At 42.9% G+C, this 21857-nt stretch overlaps 1 protein-coding gene across 8 annotated transcripts in view; it reads right to left on the reverse strand.

Annotated features, from left to right (window-relative positions):
• Positions 1-21857, reverse strand: part of SPIDR (scaffold protein involved in DNA repair) — a 393663-nt gene that overhangs the window by 121914 nt on the left and 249892 nt on the right. For all 8 annotated transcript variants that reach the window (XR_016388576.1, XR_016388575.1, XR_016388574.1 and 5 more), the window contains exons 9-10: positions 18351-18546; positions 16680-16909 (exon numbers count right to left, since the gene is read on the reverse strand). Coding sequence is in view for 4 of the 8 variants with exons in the window: in XM_022556901.3 (XP_022412609.1) it covers positions 16680-16909; positions 18351-18546 (426 nt within the window). In the remaining 4 variants the exon portion in view is untranslated. The remainder of the gene's footprint in view (positions 1-16679; positions 16910-18350; positions 18547-21857) is intronic.

A 21857-nucleotide genomic window follows, 5' to 3' on the forward strand; every position in this document is an offset into this window, starting at 1 on the left:
GCATTAACTTTGTATCCTGCTACTTTACCAAATTCATTGATTAGCTCTAGTAGTTTTCTGGTAGCATCTTTAGGATTCTCTATGTATAGTATCATGTCATCTGCAAACAGTGACAGCTTTACTTCTTCTTTTCCGATTTGGATTCCTTTTATTTCCTTTTCTTCTCTGATTGCTGTGGCTAAAACTTCCAAAACTATGTTGAATAAGAGTGGTGAGAGTGGGCAACCTTGTCTTGTTCCTGATCTTAGTGGAAATGCTTTCAGTTTTTCACCATTGAGGATGATGTTTGCTGTGGGCTTGTCATATATGGCCTTTATTATGTTGAGGAAAGTTCCCTCTATGCCTACTTTCTGCAGGGTTTTTAGCATAAATGGGTGTTGAATTTTGTCAAAAGCTTTCTCTGCATCTATTGAGATGATCATATGGTTTTTCTCTTTCAATTTGTTAATATGGTTTATCACATTGATAGATTTGCGTATATTGAAGAATCCTTGCATTCCTGGAATAAACCCCACTTCATCATGGTGTATGATCCTTTTAATGTGCTGTTGGATTCTGTTTGCTAGTATTTTGTTGAGGATTTTTGCATCTATGTTCATCAGTGATATTGGCCTGTAGTTTTCTTTCTTTGTGACATCCTTGTCTGGTTTTGGTATCAAGGTGATGGTGGCCTCGAGGAAGGAATTTGGGAGTGTTCCTCCCTCTGCTATATTTTGGAAGAGTTTGAGAAGGATAGGTGTTAGCTCTTCTCTAAACGTTTGATAGAATTCACCTGTGAAGCCATCTGGTCCTGGGCTTTTGTTTGTTGGAAGATTTTTAATGACAGTTTCAATTTCAGTGCTTGTGATTGGTCTGTTCATATTTTCTATTTCTTCCTGATTCAGTCTTGGCAGGTTGTGCATTTCTAAGAATTTGTCCATTTCTTCCAGATTGTCCATTTTATTGGCATAGAGTTGCTTGTAGTAATCTCTTATGATTTTTTTTATTTCTGCAGTGTCAGTTGTTACTTCTCCTTTTTCATTTCTAATTCTATTGATTTGAGTCTTCTCCCTTTTTTTCTTGATGAGTCTGGCTAGTGGTTTATCTATTTTGTTTATCTTCTCAAAGAACCAGCTTTTAGTTTTATTGATCTTTGCTATCGTTTCCTTCATTTCTTTTTCATTTATTTCTGATCTGATTTTTATGATTTCTTTCCTTCTGCTAGCTTTGGGGTTTTTTTGTTCTTCTTTCTCTAATTGCTTGAGGTGCAAGGTTAGGTTGTTTATTCGAGATGTTTCCTGCTTCTTAAGGTGGGCTTGTATTGCTATAAACTTCCCCCTTAGAACTGCTTTTGCTGCATCCCATAGGTTTTGGGTCGTTGTGTCTCCATTGTCATTTGTTTCTAGGTATTTTTTTATTTCCTCTTTGATTTCTTCAGTGATCACTTCATTATTAAGTAGTGTATTGTTTAGCTTCCATGTGTTTGTATTTTTTACAGATCTTTTCCTGTAATTGATATCTAGTCTCATGGCGTTGTGGTCAGAAAAGATACTTGATACAATTTCAATTTTCTTAAATTTACCAAGGCTTGATTTGTGACCCAAGATATGGTCTATCCTGGAGAATGTTCCATGAGCACTTGAGAAAAATGTGTATTCTGTTGTTTTTGGATGGAGTGTCCTATAAATATCAATTAAGTCCATCTTGTTTAATGTATCATTTAAAGCTTGTGTTTCCTTATTTATTTTCATTTTGGATGATCTGTCCATGGGTGAAAGTGGGGTGTTAAAGTCCCCTACTATGAATGTGTTACTGTCAATCTCCCCTTTTATGGCTGTTAGTATTTGCCTTATGTATTGAGGTGCTCCTATGTTGGGTGCATAAATATTTACAATTGTTATATCTTCTTCTTGGATCGATCCCTTTATCATTATGTAGTGTCCTTCTTTGTCTCTTGTAATAGTCCTTATTTTAAAGTCTATTTTGTCTGATATGAGAATTGCTACTCCAGCTTTCTTTTGGTTTCCATTTGCATGGAATATCTTTTTCCATCCCCTTATTTTCAGTCTGTATGTGTCTCTAGGTCTGAAGTGGGTCTCTTGTAGACAGCATATATAAGGGTCTTGTTTTTGTATCCGTTCAGCCAATCTGTGTCTTTTGGTGGGAGCATTTAGTCCATTTACATTTAAGGAAATTATCGATATGTATGTTCCTATTCCCATTTTCTATATTGTTTTGGGTTCGTTATTATAGGTCTTTTCCTTCTCTTGTGTTCCTTGTCTAGAGAAGTTCCTTTAGCATTTGCTGTAAAGCTGGTTTGGTGGTGCTAAACTCTCTCAGCTTTTGCTTGTCTGTAAAGGTTTTAATTTCTCCATCAAATCTGAATGAGATCCTTGCTGGGTAGAGTAGCCTTGGTTGCAGGTTTTTCTCCTTCATCACTTTCAGTATGTCCTGCCACTCCCTTCTGGCTTGTAGGGTTTCTGCTGAGAGATCAGCTGTTAACCTTATGGGGATTCCCCCGACACTCTTTTATGATAAAAGCACTCAACAAACTAGGAACAGAAGGGAACTTCCTCAACCTGACACGGGACATACGTGAAAAATCCACAAACAACATCAGACTTGGTGGCGCAAGATGAAGTTCCCCTAAGATCAGGAACACAATGAAGATACCTTCTCCTGCTGTCTGCGTTTAACGCTGTACTGGAAATTCTACCCAGAGCAATTAGGTAAGAACGAGAAACAAATACATTGCAAAGGAAGAAGTAAAAATATCTCTTCACACTAGTTAAAACAGTTGTTATTAAAGGAAAGAAAATAACAAGTGTCAGGGAGGATGTGGAGAAATTGCAGCCCCGATACGTGGCTGGAGGGAATATGAAATGGTGCATCTGCTGCAGAGAATATTCTGGTGGCTCCTCAAGAAGTTAAACAGAGAATTACCATATAACCCAGCAATTCAACTCCTAGGGATATACCCAAGAAAAATGAAAACGTGTTCACAGAAAGACTTCTAGAAAGATGTTCACAGCAGCATCATTCATAATAGCCCAAAGTGGAAACAACCCAAATGCCCATCAGCTGATGAATGGATAAATGAAATTTGATATATCTATACAATGGAATATTATTCGGCCATAAAAAGGAAAGAAGCACTGACAAAGGCTCCATCATGGACAAACTTTGAAAACATGATGCTGAGTGAAAGACACCAGACACAAAAATCCACACACTGTATGACTCCATTTACATGAAATGTCCAGGACAGGTAGAGATGGAGAGACAGAAAGCAGACCTGCAGTTGCCAGGGGCTGGCCGGGTTGGGGAGGTTTACGGGGAGGGACTGCTAATGGGTGCAGGGTTTCCATCTGCGTTAAAAAAAAATGTGTTGGAACTAAATAGAAACAGTGGCTGCACAACACTGCGGATGTACTAAACGTCACTGAGTTGTACACTTTAAAATGGTTAATTTTATGTTATGTGAATTTCACCTTAATCAAAAAAACTTTTCAAAGAAAAGGTGATGTGCACACACAAAATCCACCTGTTCTAACAGGCATTCAGGGTAATGTCAAATTCCTCCCCAGGCAGTGATGGAAACAGCCTCTCCTCATGTAAACTTCCAGGTAGTCTGTTTATTACGGGGGCATTTATGCATGTCCCTATGCAAATATGCACTCTTTGTGTTGTTTTTACTAAATGTTAACTGAGCATGCTCTCTCCAACCAGAAGGGACAGGAGAGTTGCAGATGTCACATGGCCAGGAAAAAAGGCAGAGAGCCCCCTGGGATGGGGCTTCATTGCTGCACCTCAATCCTTGGGTCAGTCTCTCTCCTACTTTCCACCCACCCTCCAAAACAGACCAGATACTCTTCTTTAGGAAGCACCTGGAAGAAATTCAAAATTTAAACATAAACGAACGTTGGCAGATAGTCTACCACGATGAATGTACTTGCTACCAAAAATGTAGTAACCCTGGTGTGCAAAGCACATCATCGTAGGAAATCTCTCGTTCTCATCTTTTCTGAAGAGAAGATGATGCCTTAATGAGAATACAAATTGGAATTACTCGCTTGCAAAAGATTTAAAGGTAACTTTTTCTGGTGTCTCTGCCGTCACTGCAGTTTTCCACTTTTCTACAGCTCACAGAAAGACAGGCCTTCCAAGAATGTCTGTGGTTCTCCTGCACAGCCAGCGTTTCACTGTCACTTATTCGTGGGCAAAGCTGCCTAAGCCGCCTCTTAGTTTTCCAAAAGGCTGTGTAAGTGGTGAGACATCGGGAAATTTGGCGTTTATTTCGCTCTTCTCTTTCCACTCCCCAACATTTAACCAGCCTGGTCCTTTCTGCTCATCCCCTCCTGCAGGAACTTCTGACACCTGCACTCAGATTCCACAGCAGAGAGAGGACGGACAGGCCAGGACACAGCCGAGGACCCCACAGAGCATCTGTGAGACAATCAGAGCTACTCCAGACCAGGGACACCTTACCCCGCCAGCTTTCCCTGCACAATGCAGACCTTCTTCTTTCTTTAATTCAAATCATGGGTCCCTTCCTCCTCAGCTAATTAAGTTTCATTTAGTTAAATACTGTTTTCATCCTTTCATCTTCTACCTGTGGCTGCTTGATTTCTTCTTGATTTCCCTTAGCGCTGCAGGAATTGTAACAAATGCTTTGAAACCTTTCAGTCGTTCTCAACTGGACTCTCTTTCTCTCTTCATGGACATTCTCGCCCCAGTGCAGCTCTTATTCCCTCCTTGCCTCCTCCCTGAGGGCCCTTCTGCTTTGCCCTCCGCCTGCTCCTTTACACTCGCTGACCACCCTGCAGGGGCCCGGAGTCCAAGCGTCTCACCTTCCATCTTTCTTAAAGCACAGTGTTGCCGGCGATTCTGACCTCACCAGCCTCCCTGTCAGTCTCCTTAGAGGAATGACAGCACATGTGGTACCTCCCCACAGCCTGGTGAGTCCTGAGTAAAGAAGGGGACACAACCACCCACTATGTCCTCAGGTCCCCACCCACCACTCCGTTTCCCCATCCACACGTACTGCTGTGTGTCCACTACCTTCGTGGTCCTGTACCAAAACCAGATGAGTCACAGTCCTTGACCTCAGATGGTTAAACGGGAGAAGCGACATTCAAAAACGGTTATGTATGGGCTGCTTCTGAAAGCACTGACAAGTACTAGAGAATGCACAACACCTGGCCATTATCCTCACTATACGACAAGGACCTGTCTAGATGCCCTTGCATCTGTCCCTCTCTTTCTGTATCTGTGCAAATAAACGTGAAGGTTCAGAACATTGATATCACTGCCAGGCCAACTGGTCTGGAAGAAACAAGGGTCCCTGTTCATATATCACAGTGTCTCTCTCTTCCAAAGAATGGTTTTGGAGGATATGTTTGCTGCAATTTTCTGTGGCACATGGGGCTGATGAGGCTCAAGCTAATTAGAACTTCAGGGCCAAGCAATGAGCACAACGAGGGTAAGCCTGCCAAGACTGCCAGCTGGCTGCCCCAAGCAGCTCTGGGTCCAGCAGCAGCCGGGAGGCAGGGCAGAACAGGTCCACGTGACAGACGCGAACAGGGAGAAAGGGGCAGTGAACTGCGGCAGCCCAGCTGGCTCTCACTCTTGACCTCACCCGTCTGTGCATCTTTGGCTGCCGAGGCACGTGGTGCTCAGTGCTTGCATTTGGCTGCCTACCACCGCGCCCCCCCCACAAGTTGCGGGCTGTCACTCTGTCTCCCGTGGCTCTGCTCTGTGCTGTCGTCTCAGAGCACACATTAGAGCCGCAACCTGACTCATAGGAAAGTTCTAGTGTGACCACAGTACTGCTCCAGGTCACAGCTGCAGGCACGGGAGGGTGGCGGTGCAGACCATTAGAGGTCTCCAGACGCTTTTAGGAACAAAAGTTTCCAGGGAAAGGAGGTCAGAAACAGGCAGAAAATTCCATGCCTTTTATATAGGGCCACCTTGAAACCATTCTTGATCTTGATGGATAACAGGTGCTGGAAAATCACCAAGGCCAGATTAAGATGCAAACTTAGAACTATGGATACACACAGCAGAGTCATCTGGCTGTGAATCTGGAAAATTACTCTTGCTATCTTCACACTGTTATGAAAATTTTATTTTCATAATTTTCTGTACTCACATCACTAGGCTGTTGCCATTCCTTTTGATTTTTTCAAGTGTATCACTGGTTTAATACATAAAAAAAGAACAAGGGAACTTTCATTGCCATTTCATACTATCAATAAGCTCATTAAATATGCATTAAATAATCTCATAAGCAAGTATGAATTGGATCAATGATAGGGGTTGGTATTATACAGTGTTTAAAGAACATGAACATACTGCTTTCAGATTATCCACAGCTCTGATTTTACTCTGAAACCTTTCAAATTTCAATCAGCTAGCTGTAACCTGATACCAGACCAATAAAATGATAAAAGCTTAAAAAAGAGATAAAGCGTAGGAAAATGGATCCATTTTGTTTCATCTAGAAGGGGAGAAATGATACACAAAGACAAACTACCATAAATACCAAAAAGAAATACATCAAACTGAAATATATTTAGGGATATATAATAGGCACAATATTTGCACAAGATGCAATAATAAATACTCCTACACGTAACCCCTACCTGCAAGGAGCTGACAACCTTAAAGACTGACACCTCTGTAACTAACCACAATACAAATGACCGTAATAATCATAAAGCAAATAGTGTTAAGAGTGTCTACTTGGCATCAAGCATTTTATAAATGTTATCTCACTGAATCTTCACAACAACCATGCAAGGCTGACAGTGACGGTGCTAACTGCATGGGGCTGTTACGAAAATGAAGAGAGTTAAGATTACCCATCTACCTACCTATCTATCTGCCTACCTGTCTACCTGCCTACCGATCTCTAACCAAGAACATAGAGCTAGCAGATGGTGGAGTTCAGATTCAAACCCAAGTTTGTCTGCTTCCAAAATTTGGGTTTTTTTCATCCTACCACATTGAAGAAGAGGCTATTTTCTACGGGGGAAATCAAGAGAGACTTCACAAGGCAAGTGGTGTAAGATGGTAGTGAAGTCCGCACAGGACCTCAAGAGACTGAGGAAAATGAGCAGGAAGATGAGCTACTGTGAAAACACCACAGCTTCAAATAGCCATTTCTATTTTTCTGCCTCAAGACAATTAAAAGCGATTCCAGGACAATTAAGAAAGAAAAAGAAATAAGATACAACCAGATTGGAAATGAAGAAGTAAAACTATCTTGAAGTAAAACTATCTTTATCTGAAGACCGCATGATTTTATGTGTGAAAAATCCTAAGGAATCCACTAAAAGACTATGAGAGCGAATACAGCAAATTCAACAAGACTTTAGAACACAGGCCAATATGTAAAAATCACTTGCATATCTACACATTAGCAGTAAACAATCAGAAGTGAAATTAAGGAAGCAACTGCATTTACAATAGCATAAAAAAAGAATAGGTATAAACTTAACAAAAGAAATGCAAGATTTGCAGGCTGAAAGCTACAAAGCACTGATGAAAGAAATTAAAGATCTAATTAAATGAGAAGACATCCCTTGTTTATGGATCCAAAGACTAAGTATTGATAAGACAGCAATTCTCTTCAAACTGACATACACATTCAACACAATCTCTATCAAAAACCCAGTTGGTTTACTGCAAAATAAATAAAAATTAACAAGCTGATTCTAAAATTCATGTGTTAATATAAAAGACTCACAATTCCAAACATAATCTTGGAAAAAATAAAGTTAGAGGACTCACACTCCCTGATTTCCAAACATACTATAAAGGTGTAGCACTGATAATTAAGATCATTGTGGTGCTGGCATAAAGACATGCAGACAGAGCAATGGAGGAGAACTGAGAGTCAAGACACTTCTATGTATGGTCAACTGATTTTTGACAAGGGTGCCAAGAAAATTCCATGGAGAAAGAGTAGTCATTTTAGCAAATAGTGCTAGGACAACTGGATACACACATGTAAAAATGAGGCTGGAGGGCCTCCCTGGCGGCGCAGTGGTTGAGAGTCCGCCTGCCGATGCAGGGGACACGGGTTCGTGCCCAGGTCCGGGAAAATCCCACATGCCGTGGAGCGGCTGGGCCCGTGAGCCATGGCCGCTGAGCCTGCGCGTCCGGAGCCTGTGCTCCGCAGCGGGAGAGGCCACGGCAGTGAGAGGCCCGCGTACTGCATAAAAAAATAATAATAATAAAATGAGGCTGGACCCCCGCCTTACATCATACACAAAAATTACTCAAATGGACTACAGACCTAAATGTAAGCGTAAAAACTATAAAACTCTGAAGAAAATACAGGAGTAAACCTTCATAACCTTGGATTAGGCAACAGTTTCTTAGATATGACACCAAAACACCAACAGCACAAGCAACCAAATGAACAAACAAAAAGATAAATTGGACATCACCAAAATTATAAACCTTTGTGCTTCAAAGAACACTATAAAAAAAAGTGAAAAAAACCCACTACAGAATTAATATTTGCAAATCATATATATGACATGAGACTTGTATTTGCAAATCATATATATGAGACTCATATCTCATATATATGAGAATAAAGAACTCTTATAATTCAACAAAAAAGGACAAATAACCCAATTAAGAAAATGGGCAAAGGACTTAAACAGGCATTTCTCCAAAGAAGTATGCAAATGGCCAAGAAGCATATGAGAAGATGCTCAACATCATTAATCCTTAGGTAAATGTAAATCACAGCCACAATGAGATACTACTTCATATCCACTAGGATGGCTAGAATAAAAAAGACAATCACAAGTGTTGAGAGGATGTGGAGAAATTGGAGCCCTCATACATTGCTGGTGGGAATGTAAAATGGTGCAGTTTCTTTGGAAAAAACTTTAATTCCTCAAAGAATTAAAAAAGAAAGGAGTTACCATATGACCCAGCAATTCCACTCCTAGATATATACTCAAGAAAACTGAAAAATTACATCCACAGAAAAAACTTGGACACAAATGTTCATAAGCAGCACTATTCCAAAACAGATAAATCCACAGAGACAGAAAGCAGAGTAGTGGTTGCCATGGAGATGGGGAGTCAGCAGCCACTTGGTATGGAGTTTCTTTTTGAGGTCACAAAAATGTTCTAACATTAGAATATGGTCATGATTGAACAACTCTGTAAATATAATAAAAACTGTTGACCTGTACACTTTAAAAGGGTGAATTTTTACAGCATGTGAATTATGTATTGATAAAGCTCTTTAAAAAAGAGGTAGAAGTAAGATAGATTCTTTTAGCTTCTTTTCAACTTCCAATTTTGACAGCTGTTTGTGTACGCATTAAAGAACAGCTAGGACTAGAACTGTAATTCCATGGACTTGATGCTATTTTTACCCCTCACAGTAATTCAGAATGTGAACAGGAGGAACGGCAAAGAATGTAAAAGATCTGGATGTCAATCAGTAGAATTACCAGCAATAAGACAGGACTGAGAAGAAAATGGGGCTGAATGACCTTGGGATATCACAAAAGAGGTGTTTTAGAGAGGAAATAAGCAAAAGTTAAGAGCTGGGAAGCTGAGATTAAAGGGTTTATTTAAGACTCATGAACACAGAGTTAATGACTAACTAGAAAAACCTTAAGAAAAACCTGAGGAATGGGCTATGACATCATTTATGAGGACACGTTAAAAAAATGATGCTCTCCTCTTATAATACCTTTGCATCACGATAAAAGTACTCAAATCATTGAAGAGGAGTGATTCCAATTTTTCTACAATATGAAGAAATAAAGTACAAGTAAAATCACAACCTTAGAGATGTGATGCTGAGCGGGTCAATCAATGCAATCACTGCACAGTCTGGTGGGTGTGGCAGGCACAAAAGGAGGGCAGGTGGGGTGGCCTGTGTGCCTCTGATGAGCAGGAACTGTCGTCCTCCCTTTGGGCTCTTCCACCGCTGACATGTATGAACTGCTGTTCTGGAGGAAGAACACCACGCCATTCCATCTTGATACACACACAAAAGAGACATGAATCCAGCATATCATCCAACCAGGTAACAGGAAGAAAGTGAAAGTTCATAAGAGCTGGAGACCTAGCTGGTGAGCACACAGCTGATGACTTTCTTTTCAACAGAGCCCTGGCAAGCTGGAGACAAGAATCGTTCTCTACTGTCCAAACACAAACAAAGGGCTCGAATCATCCCACCCACTACCTGCTAGTTCCTCATTCTGCATTTCCACCATCAGCCATCTGGGATGTCTTTAGTTGCTCTAGATAAAAGACAAAACTAGACCAGCTGTAGTTAACAGCACCATCCAACACGGGACGCGGCACTCGGGCAATTGCTGGAAATGTGTTTATTGCAGAGGAACTTCTATACTTCCATCACTGAGAGGCAGGGGTCGCAGTTCACATGTGAGCACGCATAAATGTTTGTTTTCTAAAGTAAATGAGCTTCAACTCCTTGCCGATGAGTAGGGCGAGGGTGGCCAAAAGCATGGAAGCAAAACTGCTTTAGTCAAGCTTCCCCTGCAGCTAGACAAGGGACACAAAAGCAACACAAATGCTGATTCGTAACTAGAGGTCTTTTCTTTGCTTATGTTAGGTTTCTATTACTGTACAACGTTGTTTATCAGTATTTTACAATTTTAAAGTATTCACGCTTGCTTTTCAAGAGCCAGTGAGCCACCCTGAGTGCTATTAGTATATGGGAAGCATCGTGGTAAATGCTTTACATCTGTGATCGCATTTAATCCTCATCATGAACCTGTATTATGGACAGTATTATAATTCCAATTTCACAAATAAGGAAACACAATTTGCTCCAAGTCTCCCTGCTAAGTGGGGGAGTCAGCATTTGAACCAAGACTAGTCTGAATCTAGACCTTCTGCTCCTTCCACTGACGACCTGCCTCTACCTCAACGCATTTTCAAAAGACAAATGGTATTTGCCTTTCTCTGTCTGACTTACTCCACGTAGTATGATATTCTCTAGGTCCATCCATGTTGCTGCAAATAGCAATATTTCACTCTATTTTATGGCTGAGTAGTATTCCATTGTGTATACATATACCACACCTTCTTTATCCATTCATCTGTTGACAGGCATTTAGGTTGCTTCCAAGTCTTGACTATTGTAAATAGTGCCACTGTGAACACTGGTTATACTGAAATCTAAAAAAAATGATACAAATGAACTTATTTACAAAACAGAAACAGACAGACATACAAAACAAATTTATGGTTACCAAAGGGGAAAGCGGGGGAGGGAAACATTAGGAATTTGGAATTAACAGATACACACCACTAGAGAAAATAGATAAACAGCAAGGACCTACTGTAGAGCACAGGGAACTATATTCAGTATCTTGTAATAAACCATAATGGAAAAGAATATATATACACAAAACTGAATCACTGTGCTGTATACCTGAAACTAACACCATTGTAAATCAACTATACTTCAATTAAAAAAAAAAGAAGAAAGAAAACTGGTCCCAACATTGGAAGCAAGAGACAGAATGCCTGCACTGTGGTTCTGCTGTGCTGTTGAATGCTGGGCATTCTCACTCCCTTCTGCGTCAACAAAACTTTGCTGTCACAACCTGTCCACGCTCCCCACTTCCCACCCACTCCTGCGTGCCCAGGGAGCTAGCATCCACCTCCACCCCCAGCAACTCCTGTGCATAAAGTCATCCAGGAACTTCACACGGCTTCATCCGTCACCTTATTAGGCTTCTCTGAGGCACCCCGTCAGCTGCCCTCTACCACACGTGGCACCCCACCATGCTGAGTGCCTGCCACGACTAGCCCTTCCTCTCCAGGCTCCTCTGTGGTCCCTCTTCTACCCATTCTCTAATGCTACAGGACCTTAGATCTTGACGCTACACCTCTTCTTTCTTTTGTGTCTACTATTTCCCTAATGTGCTCTCATCCACTGCCCTGGCTTTAGACAGTTTCCAGCTGGGACAGAACAGCTGTGAAGGGGGTAAAGGGAGGAGGGCTGGGGCATCTGCCTCTCACTACAGTCCCTCCAGGGCCTTTGGAACTTAGCACCATGGACAACCGTAACCTCTTCAATTAGCCAACAAAACGAATGCACATACAAATATACATACAAATATACAGACCGACCAGCTGTAGGCTGAAAACCCCCCAATATTTATTTCCAACCTAAAATCTTTTCTGAATGTGAGATCTGTATATCCAGACTTTTCATCTGACATCCTTTCTTGCATGTCTCATAGGAATCTCAAACTAAACAGGCCCCAAACTGAATTCTCAAGCTTCCCTCCAAACCAGTTTTCTCACCTCAGTAAATGGCCCATCACTCAACCAAGCACTCAAACTGAGGATCAGTCTTAATATTTCCTTCCCCCTACCCCCACTCAATCCCTTACCAAGTCACCACACACATCAGAAACATTCCTCCATTTTGCCGTGGTGCCGCGTGAGACTTGGAGCCTGGGCTGTGCTGGATGCAGCAGTAGCCTCTTCCCGGCCTCTCTGCTTCCACTGGGGCCCTGCTCCACAACCCCTCTTCCCCAAACCATCTTCCATCCCACAGCTGAAGTGTCTGTCAGATGGGTACACCTTGTTTGGGGTTGGCTCCTGCCCATGGCCCACGCACGCTGGCCACTCCACCATCTCCCTCCTGTTTGGAGCTCTCAAAGGCACTCCCTCTATTTCACCTGCTTTTCACCTAACATCCACTTAGCTTTCAAGTGTCACTTAAATAGTACTGCCTTAGAACACCTGCACTTGAATCCACAAAGTAAACTCTTTCCCTTCTCCACTTGTCTCTCACAGTATCCCACTTTTTCCTTACCAGAGCACTGACCACAACTTAAAACCATAAACGTATTTGTTTTCAATTGTTTTGTGTGCGACGCCCTCACCAGACTATGCCCCGTGAGCACAGCATGATGCCTGTTTTTGTCAACCATGCAGACCCAGAATCTGGCCCAGGGTAACGGTGGATTTTTTTTTTCCTTAGTGAAAAGAAGAAGAAATATTAAGACAAAAGACTAAAGGAAGGGTCAAAGGATGAAAAGAGAATAACATCAAGGTATAGAGGAAGGAAAATGTGCCTATTTTTCCTGAGTTCAGCTCAATGAATTTCCATAAAACTGAAGTGCAAGATAACTAGAAAATAGTTAAATAAGAAGGTTCTGTCCCCTCCAGGCGTTTGTCCAAATGCATGACCATTTCTATGAATTCAACGCCCTCACGAAAGACTAACTCTCCCATAATAAGTATTTCTGCAATGACAGGCTAGAAAGAATGTGCGTCTCTGAGGGGTAAAATAAGTTAAATATCTCAAGGAGAAAGGAAGTGAAGGTTTCACAGAAAGGGAGGAAAAAAGGCAATGTTTAACGGCGATCCCCATGGACCTGGAGCAAGGCCGTTTGGTCTAGATTCCACTCTGCCAGGAGGGAGCGGGTCACTAGGGAGTCCACTTACTTTTTCTTGGCCCCAGTTTCCATCAGTATAAACCAGTGCTCCCTTTGGGCTAAAAAAGCCTATGGTCTTATTAGTCATGCGTTTATATAATATTCATCCAATATGCAGTGGATCTAGATAAAGGTGTGTTTTGCCTCTGAACAGACTGCCTTGCTTACTGTTTAGGGAGTGTTCTCTGGACTGGTTTTTTGTTACCTTTGATTTAGGGGGTTATAAAACTTCAGTTCGTGTTGGTTACGCTGACCTATAACACCCTGAGAGACCAAGTAGAAATGTTTTCTGTAATAGCTTGAGTTAAAGGACGTCATCCTGAAGAACAACGGACTGGAGACTCTGACTTATTACATTTCTGAAACCTGAAGTGTATTTCTGATACTGTTTCACAGCTCAGAGAATATGAACCTTTTGACAGAATCTATCTGACCCCCTTCAGGACTGGCAGGCTTCAAACAGATTTCTTTTGATTTCAAAGCTGACAAAAATTGGGCTGTCTGCCAGAAGACAAGCTCTTACTGATCTCATAAAAGTGACACGGCTAGAGCACTAGCTTGATACGATCAAAGTGCCAAGTTAGACCGAAAAGTCACCACAGCTTCCTCGGGAGGCACCTGGCCTGCTCTGGGCAGGAAGGGAGAATCACCGTGGCCGCAGAGTCTCATAAGACAGCGCTGTCTCTCTTTGCACAGGCCTTAATATATTCTGACACGGCCATTTCTGACTGTAGAAAACACACAGTGATCAGAGCAGTCTTCAGCTCACTGCTGGCTAGAGAGGTCTCTGAGGTAAAGCAGGTGAGGTAACGCAGGGGACGGCAGGTCAGCGGCCCTCACTCCCTCCTATGCTGGCTGTGCTCGGGCCTCTGGACAAGACTGACTCTGTGCACTGCACAGCTGCCCCAAGTTACCGACGGGCAGGAAGTTACAGGCAGAATTCAAGTAGAAAAGGGTGACCTAGGCGATACGCCTAAGTCTTCTGATGGTGTCTCCTCTTGTATCGTGTTGCACATGCAGGTGTAAAGGTCCACACCAGGACACATGCTGCTGAGGGACTCTCCAAGGAGATGCCTTATACACACCAGCAAAGAATCACTAGGGTGCTAAGTGTAATGTTACTTCTCTCTTAATGTGATTTGTAAACTGGAGACCCTGATCATTATTATAGCAAATGAATCTAGAAAAAACTAATGATCAGCTATACAATAAGACCTTTTTGTACCCCAAAGACATCTCAGAAGCCTTGTCTCAAACCCAAGGCCAAACGCTATGGCCTCTGTCCAAAGGTTCCTTTTCATGCACAGCTCCCGCAGTGGCTTTCCAGGACGACTTAACCCCTGGGTCAGCTGTATTCTAAACACAGCTTGGTTCTAACTCAATATTCTTCCCTTTCTTTTAGCTCCCGTATTCTCTACAATACTGTCATTTGGGGATTCTATACCTCATGATGTTTTTCTTTCATCCATCTGTATGACTATCAGCAGTAAGAACCTCTCTGAGGTCCCGTTTTCTCACCTGTGAAATGGCGCTAAGGTCCTCCAGCCTCTGTTTACAGCCTCACGTGTGCAACGAGAAGCCCCCCACCACGATGCAGGCGCATTCCATCTGAATAACTCAATGCTGTTTTCTTATTTTTGAGGTATGCCTGCCCTGCCTTCAATCCACCACGAGCACAGTCTCATTCGATATGTCCCAGGTGTATTACAAGGCACAAACCCAAAGCACTCACACGCCGACCACTGGCAGCAGCTTACCTTCCAATTTTTTCTCTTTGCTCAACAAGTAAAACAGGCGCCGCCGCAGAGCTGGAGGATGGCCTCCGAGAAGCGTGATGCTCAACGCCAGCTCTGCCGCCTCAGCTCCAGCTGTGCCCGCCCCCCTGCAGCGGTGCTCCGCGCCCTGCTCACTTGGTACTCCCGCCTTAAGAGCCTAGCACGGCTACCGACCGCGAAAAAAGCTAAGCAAGACTAAACCTCTGTCTAACCTGTGACTGTCTCAGGTGATCCTATTTAGAGTTACACAAGTTTAAGTCTAGCACAAAACTGGTCAACAGCTACAAGTCATGTTAAAACCTAAAGATGGATATAATGGTTTCACACACACGCATATTCCAAACAAAATAAAAATAAATTTTTTCTATAATTCCAAAAGAAACATTCTCTAACTCTACACCTGAAGGGACTTTTTCAAATTCATGGTACTTTAAAATAAGTTGCTGTCCACTGGAAGAGGACTCACGGTTAACAGGGCAGTGCTTCCTGCTTGCTCTTTCTGAAAAAGATCAGAAGGCACTGTAAGGATAGGATGACTGTGAATTACTATTTCTTCAGTAGTGTTCTCCTAATAGTAGAGAGACAAAATGATTGTTTGATGAACTGGCATCTAACCTTTTCATTTCTCTTCTGTTATAAATCTGTCTTACTGCTTTGAGGGCAATTTAACACAGAAAGATAACCTCAGAAGAGTCTGACATAAATAAATAAACTCTCAGTCAGTGATGTGTCTCTAGCTATTTGAAAACAAATAAAACCAGGAGGAGCCTAAGTCTCAGTAGAAAAGATGCCATTCCCACAATTTGTTGGAGCAAAGTACTTTGAATCACAGGTTTGCCCTCGCTTTCGTAGCTACCTAGCCATCCTGTGTACCAAGGCAGCCACTATCCACATAAACTTTAAAATAAAGTTAATTAAACTTAAATAAAATTTAAAATGTAGTTCCTCGGTCCCACCACCCATATTTCCTACGTGGTGGTCAGCGGTCACCTCACTGGTTAGGGCAGTAAAAAAATGTTTGCATCACAGCAGAAGTTCTGCCAAGAGCTCTGATGCAGACTCGACAGCACCATCTGGGAGCCACAGATTTACCAGCTGCCATTTACTTATTCAGGTTTTTAAGACATAAAACTTGATAGCTATTGCAGTGGTCTTTTTAAGTACGTAACCATGCCTTGGCTTTCTTATAACAATACCATTTGTGCTTGTATTACTTTCAGTAACATGAACTATTAAAGGTAAAAGTAAATGCGACTAACTTTTTCAGTAAAGACTTTTTTTACAAATAGACAAAATCCTCTGTCATACCATGTGTCCCAAATTCTGATGTAAATAAAAACCAACCAAACAAATACAACCCACGTACACGGTGAATACAGTGAAGAAATTGCTCTGAGAAGAGCCTCCACTTTCTCCAGGTGAGTCTGGGCACCTGCACCTGTGTTTCGTCACTCACCGAACTGCAGGAGGGTCTGTGCCATCTGCCTGCTGACACCTGCAGCGAAGAGAGTAAACTCTCTGCACCACCACCCGGACCCCGGCTCCCGACCAGGTGGCAACTCCTTGGCTTTCGACTGCATCCAGCAGAGAATCCCTCAGGGGAGTTCGGGCGGGGAAGCCCAGCTCTGCTTGTTCGGGCCTGAGGGTCCAGTCTGTGCCCACGGTGGTGTGACCACCACACATAACCTGGCAAGACACGCAAAGGGAACAATTCCAGTCTGACCCACAAGGGCACACTACATACCAAATCCCGATGTGCTTGGGGAACCCTAAGCATCGGGTGTGACTGCAGGACACTCAAGGAATGACAAGGACAGATGCATGCCCATGGCGCGGGGCTCCCATCCGCGGGCCACCAACGTGGCCGAGGAGGCCTGGTGAGTCGAGGAACAGGGGAGCGGCAGGAGGACAGACCACCTCGGGGATTTGAAAACATGGAGAAAGTACTGCTATTAAAACACCTTATGGTGATTTAAAACATTTTCTTTTATGAGGTAACGCTCTCAATAGCACAAACTACAAAACAAAATAAAAGAATGACTAGGGTTATTATGAAGTGCTAGCACTTTGCACACTCCTGTGAGCAACATGCAACACCTTTATGATCCCAGTAGACATCCTAGTAAATAAACATCCTCTAGAGTGCTCCGTGCTTCCTACATTGCAGCACTTTTCTTTACATACGGTGCTGTGTAACAAACACATTTAACCTCACAACCCAAGGAGGCAGGCTGCATAGTTACCACAGTTTGACAGATGAGAATGCTGAGACAGGAGTTCAGTGTCTTACCCAAGGTCACCCAACAGCAAGTGGCTGAGGCAGGACCCAAACTAGGCACCTAGTTCCAAAGTCCACACGCTTAACCACTAAGCTCTACTGCCGCTCTGCTAGCACTGACGTGAGACGAAGACACACCTCATGAATTTAACATCACATAGCTGTCTAAAACTGTACATTAAAGCAGTAATGCACTTTGAGCTGTATTTTACATCTGTTAAATTAAATTGATTAGACAGCCCCCCTTTTCACATAATCCTCTCCAGACACACGCTCTGACAGTCAAAGGGAGCTCCCGCTCAACTCCACACCTACAAAGTAGGTTCAAAGTCCGTTTCCTTTCCTTTCCAATGTCCCCTCACACTGTCAGCCTCAGTATTCCGCTCTGCGCTGACTGGGATAACTAGGCGACCCTGAGGCAGGCGCACTGAAGTCAGACACTTGGAGCCCGAGTGGTCCCGGGGGTGTCCTTTGTGCCCGCCGCAAGTGAAGTTTAGTGGTTCCCCAAGTTCATCTTGATGGATGACCATGGCTCAGGGCCACTAAAATTCCAAAAAGCAATCTCCAGTGTATAACCTCAAGTTTATGCAGCTCTTTTTATCCCAAGGGATACAGATGTTATGAAAAAGAAAAACATGATTTTTTTAATAAATAAAAGAGGCTTAAATAAAATTCTTAGGCAATTATGAGAAAAGAAAAAAGAAAACTCATATTTTAATAAATTAAAGATTACATATATAGTTGCTGAATATTTGGAAAGGACCAAAGGTAATCACCTCTATAAATTCCAAAGCCTTTAAACGCAGTATTACTACAAAGGAAAAAACCTCTAAGTCAGTGATAGTTTACCTGGTTTTCAGGTGAGTTATTTGTTAGGCTCTGCAATCTAAACATCTGGGCCAAAATGATGCTTCTTCTTGGAAGGGGTGTGTCCCAACTGTGCACTTCATGTGTTGTTTTTGAATCTTCTTTGGCAACAACTTTCTGACAAAAATAAGTATTCAGAATAACAGGGCAACTTCCATTTGGGATAATAAGCTTTTGCCTGGAAAGGGAAAGAAATACAAATACAAGTTTATCTGCAATGCTGGATTCCCCTCACCTTCTTGCTAAATCACAAAGGGCAACGACTTGCTGCCTAAGGACACAGGCCCTAGGGCAGCTGCCAGTGCATCTGGCTCTGCTCTTCTGAGCAAGTCTTGTGTCAGGAGTGGGGGTGGAAGGGGCGGCAGTGCTCGAGCTGGAGGTCCCCTGGGGCCTCCCAGGCTGCTAGACAGTGGCCTCAGGGCCCCTCGGGGAAAGTACTTGGCGGGGGCGCGGGGGGGAGGGGGGCACACAGCTGCCCGACACTGAAGTGAATGTTACAAGAAAGACCTTCGGACACTTCACAGCTCTCATCTTTCAGAAAACATGACACCAGACACCAAAGGAGCTCCACCTTCACTACCAAACGGACCACAGTCACTGAAATGGCCCACATTCAAGTGGAAGTAGGACAATGTGCTACGGGTTCCTCTCAGGCTAGCTAATGCTCATTCCTCACACAGGCAGCGCTGCTTAACAGGAAGCTTAACAGGAAGACGGAGTAGACACACTTTCCCCTATTTCTCCCGTTAGACACAAGGAAATGCCTGGTGCTGCACAGAAACGAAAGAGCAGAAGAAGCTGAAAGGGGAGAGGAGGAGGCTGTCCAGCTGGGACCCAAGGACAGACAGAGCAGCAAGTTCCTGAGCTTCCTCTCTGTAGCCTAGGAACAGCAATGGGTGCCGACAAAAGCACCCTCGAAAGGAAGGACAGGGAAGGGGCAGCCCAGTGAGACAGAAAAGTCCTAGGGAATCACTGCTCTACTCTTGGCAAGTATCACAGAAACACTGTGACCTACTGCCACACACAGCAGGCAAAGCGCAAGTGGGGGCCGGACATGCCCCTCGACAGGCTGTGATGAAGAGTCTGTGCAGGCCGGCTGGGCTGGTGTGAGACGAGGCGTTCACCCTCACACTCCCATCACTCCCGTAACCGAGCCTCACTCCCCGCCCCTTGGAGCAGAGTCCAGTGGCCCAGCAGAGTCAGTACTTTCACCACTACCCGGCCCTCCCACCTTCCTCCACTGCGGTGAGTGGCAGCCTCGTGGGAAGCGGTAACGAAGGGAATCCTGACGCCTCCCTCCACCTGGTAGTAAGAAGCCCCCCACCCACCCAACGTCTCTTCTCAGAGCAGTGCCAGACAAAGCCACCTAAAACTGGTTTAAATAAGATCCAGGATCTCGCATCATAATACCTAACATGTATAGGTTACCATCTAAAACCACCTGTTACACTAAGAACCAGGAAAATTCACACTTGAATGAAAAAACACAGTGACTAGATGATAATGTTAAGATGACGCAGATGTCAGAATTACCTGACAAAGATTCAAAAGCAGCCATTACAAACATGCTTCAGTGACAGTTACAAATGCACAATGAGACAAATGAAAGAACAGAAAGTCTCAGCAAAGAAACAGGAAGTCTTGGCAAAGATACAGATTTTCTTAAACAGAAATTTTATAACTAGGAAATAAAATAATGAAAATAAAACTCACTGGATGGGCTCAACAGCAGAATGAAGGGAGCAGAGAAAAGGATCAGTGAACGTGAAGATAAAATAATATAAATTACCAAATATAAACAACAAAGAAAAAAGAGACCAAAAAAAACCAATGAACAGAACCTCAAGAGGTGTGAGGAAGAAGAAGTAAAAATGGAAAGATACAGGTAAATAAAATAGGCTTTCCTGCTCCTGTTGAGTTTTTGAAATTATATTTGGAGTTGAAGCAAGAATTAAAACACTGTCTGATATGGTTCTAAATGTATGCAAAGGAAATATTTAAGACAATCATATAAATGAGGACAGTAAAGGGACATAAGAGGCAAGGTTCCTACACTTCACACAAACTGGCAAAATGTTGACCCCATAAACTGATAAGTGATGCATATAAAATGTAATGCCTAGAGCAACCAATAACATAGCTTATAACAACACAGAAACATTATAGATAAATTAAAATGAAATTCTAAAAAATGTTCAAGCAACCCACATAATGCCAGGAGAAAAAGAAAAACCCAGAGAAATGAAAAACAGAGAACAACACAGAGAAAACGAGAAATAAAAAGGGAGACTTAAGTCTTAATATATCAATAATTACATTAAGTGTATATGGTCTAAAAAAGCAATTAAAAGACAGATTAGCAGAGTGTATTAAAAAATACGGTCCATCTTTATGCTGTCTACAAGAAATTCACTTCAAATATAAAGATACAGGTAGGATGAAAGTAAAAGGCTGGGGGAAAAACCATCATGTAACATTAACATAAATATGGTTGAAATTACTATCAGATGAAGTAGGCTTTAGAGCAAAGAAAATTATCAGGGATAGAGAGAGACATCACACAATGATTAAAAGGGACAATCCAGCAAGAAGACAAATTTGCAATAGTAATATTTTAAGCCGATAGACTACACGTATGGTAACTTAGAAATAACAATTAGGAGACATGGAGAGACAGAGGCAAGCCAGACACAGAGTGACAGTTAGCAAGAAGAGGTTCAAGGAAGCAAGAGGGCAGGGGTGGGGCACAGCATCGGGTACCACTGGGCTCAACTGCGAAGGTCCTGATACAGCAGGATGGATGAAAGATGTCATACGTGCCCAGCCTTTTCTTTCAAGTTAATTTGAAAAATATGATCAAGTAATATTCTTTTTTTTTTTGCGGTACGCGGGCCTCTCACCGCCGCGGCCCCTCCCGTTGCGGAGCACAGGCTCTGGACGCGCAGGTTCAGCGGCCATGGCTCACGGGCCCAGCCGCTCCGCGGCATGTGGGATCTTCCCGGACCGGGGCATGAACCCGCGTCACCTGCATCGGCAGGCGGACTCTCAACCACTGCGCCACCAGGGAAGCCCGATTAAGTAATATTATTTTAACTGCTAAGTTAAGAACATAGCACAAGATTTCTATGTGTATTTAGAACCTTACAGTTTACAGATAGACATACTAACATTAGAACTCTGTTCTGCCAAATTCAAAGTCCTGTTTGAGGCTATTAAGGTTAAACCAAATTAAAAACATACCTATACAAAATAGATGTGCAAGGCTAGTGGATTTGGGATAGACCTTAAAACCCATATCTAGGTCCATTTGGTTCATTTCGCTGATTTTACTCAACACCTATGACATGCCAGGCAAGGGGCAGGGGACTGGGAATCCAGTCTGAGACAAGAAGGCTGAGAGGACAGGTTTACTGCAAAGGAAAAGGGTGTTATATGATACCCCGAGGGAGGACCCTCTGGAGACAGGGAAGGTTTCCCAGGAGAGGTAAC

The sequence above is a fragment of the Delphinapterus leucas genome, chromosome 17 (genome assembly GCF_059928025.1).
Source record: "Delphinapterus leucas isolate spDelLeu-1000000601 "Yukka" chromosome 17, BTC_Dleu_Yukka2, whole genome shotgun sequence".
Taxonomy (NCBI): Eukaryota; Metazoa; Chordata; class Mammalia; order Artiodactyla; family Monodontidae; genus Delphinapterus; species Delphinapterus leucas.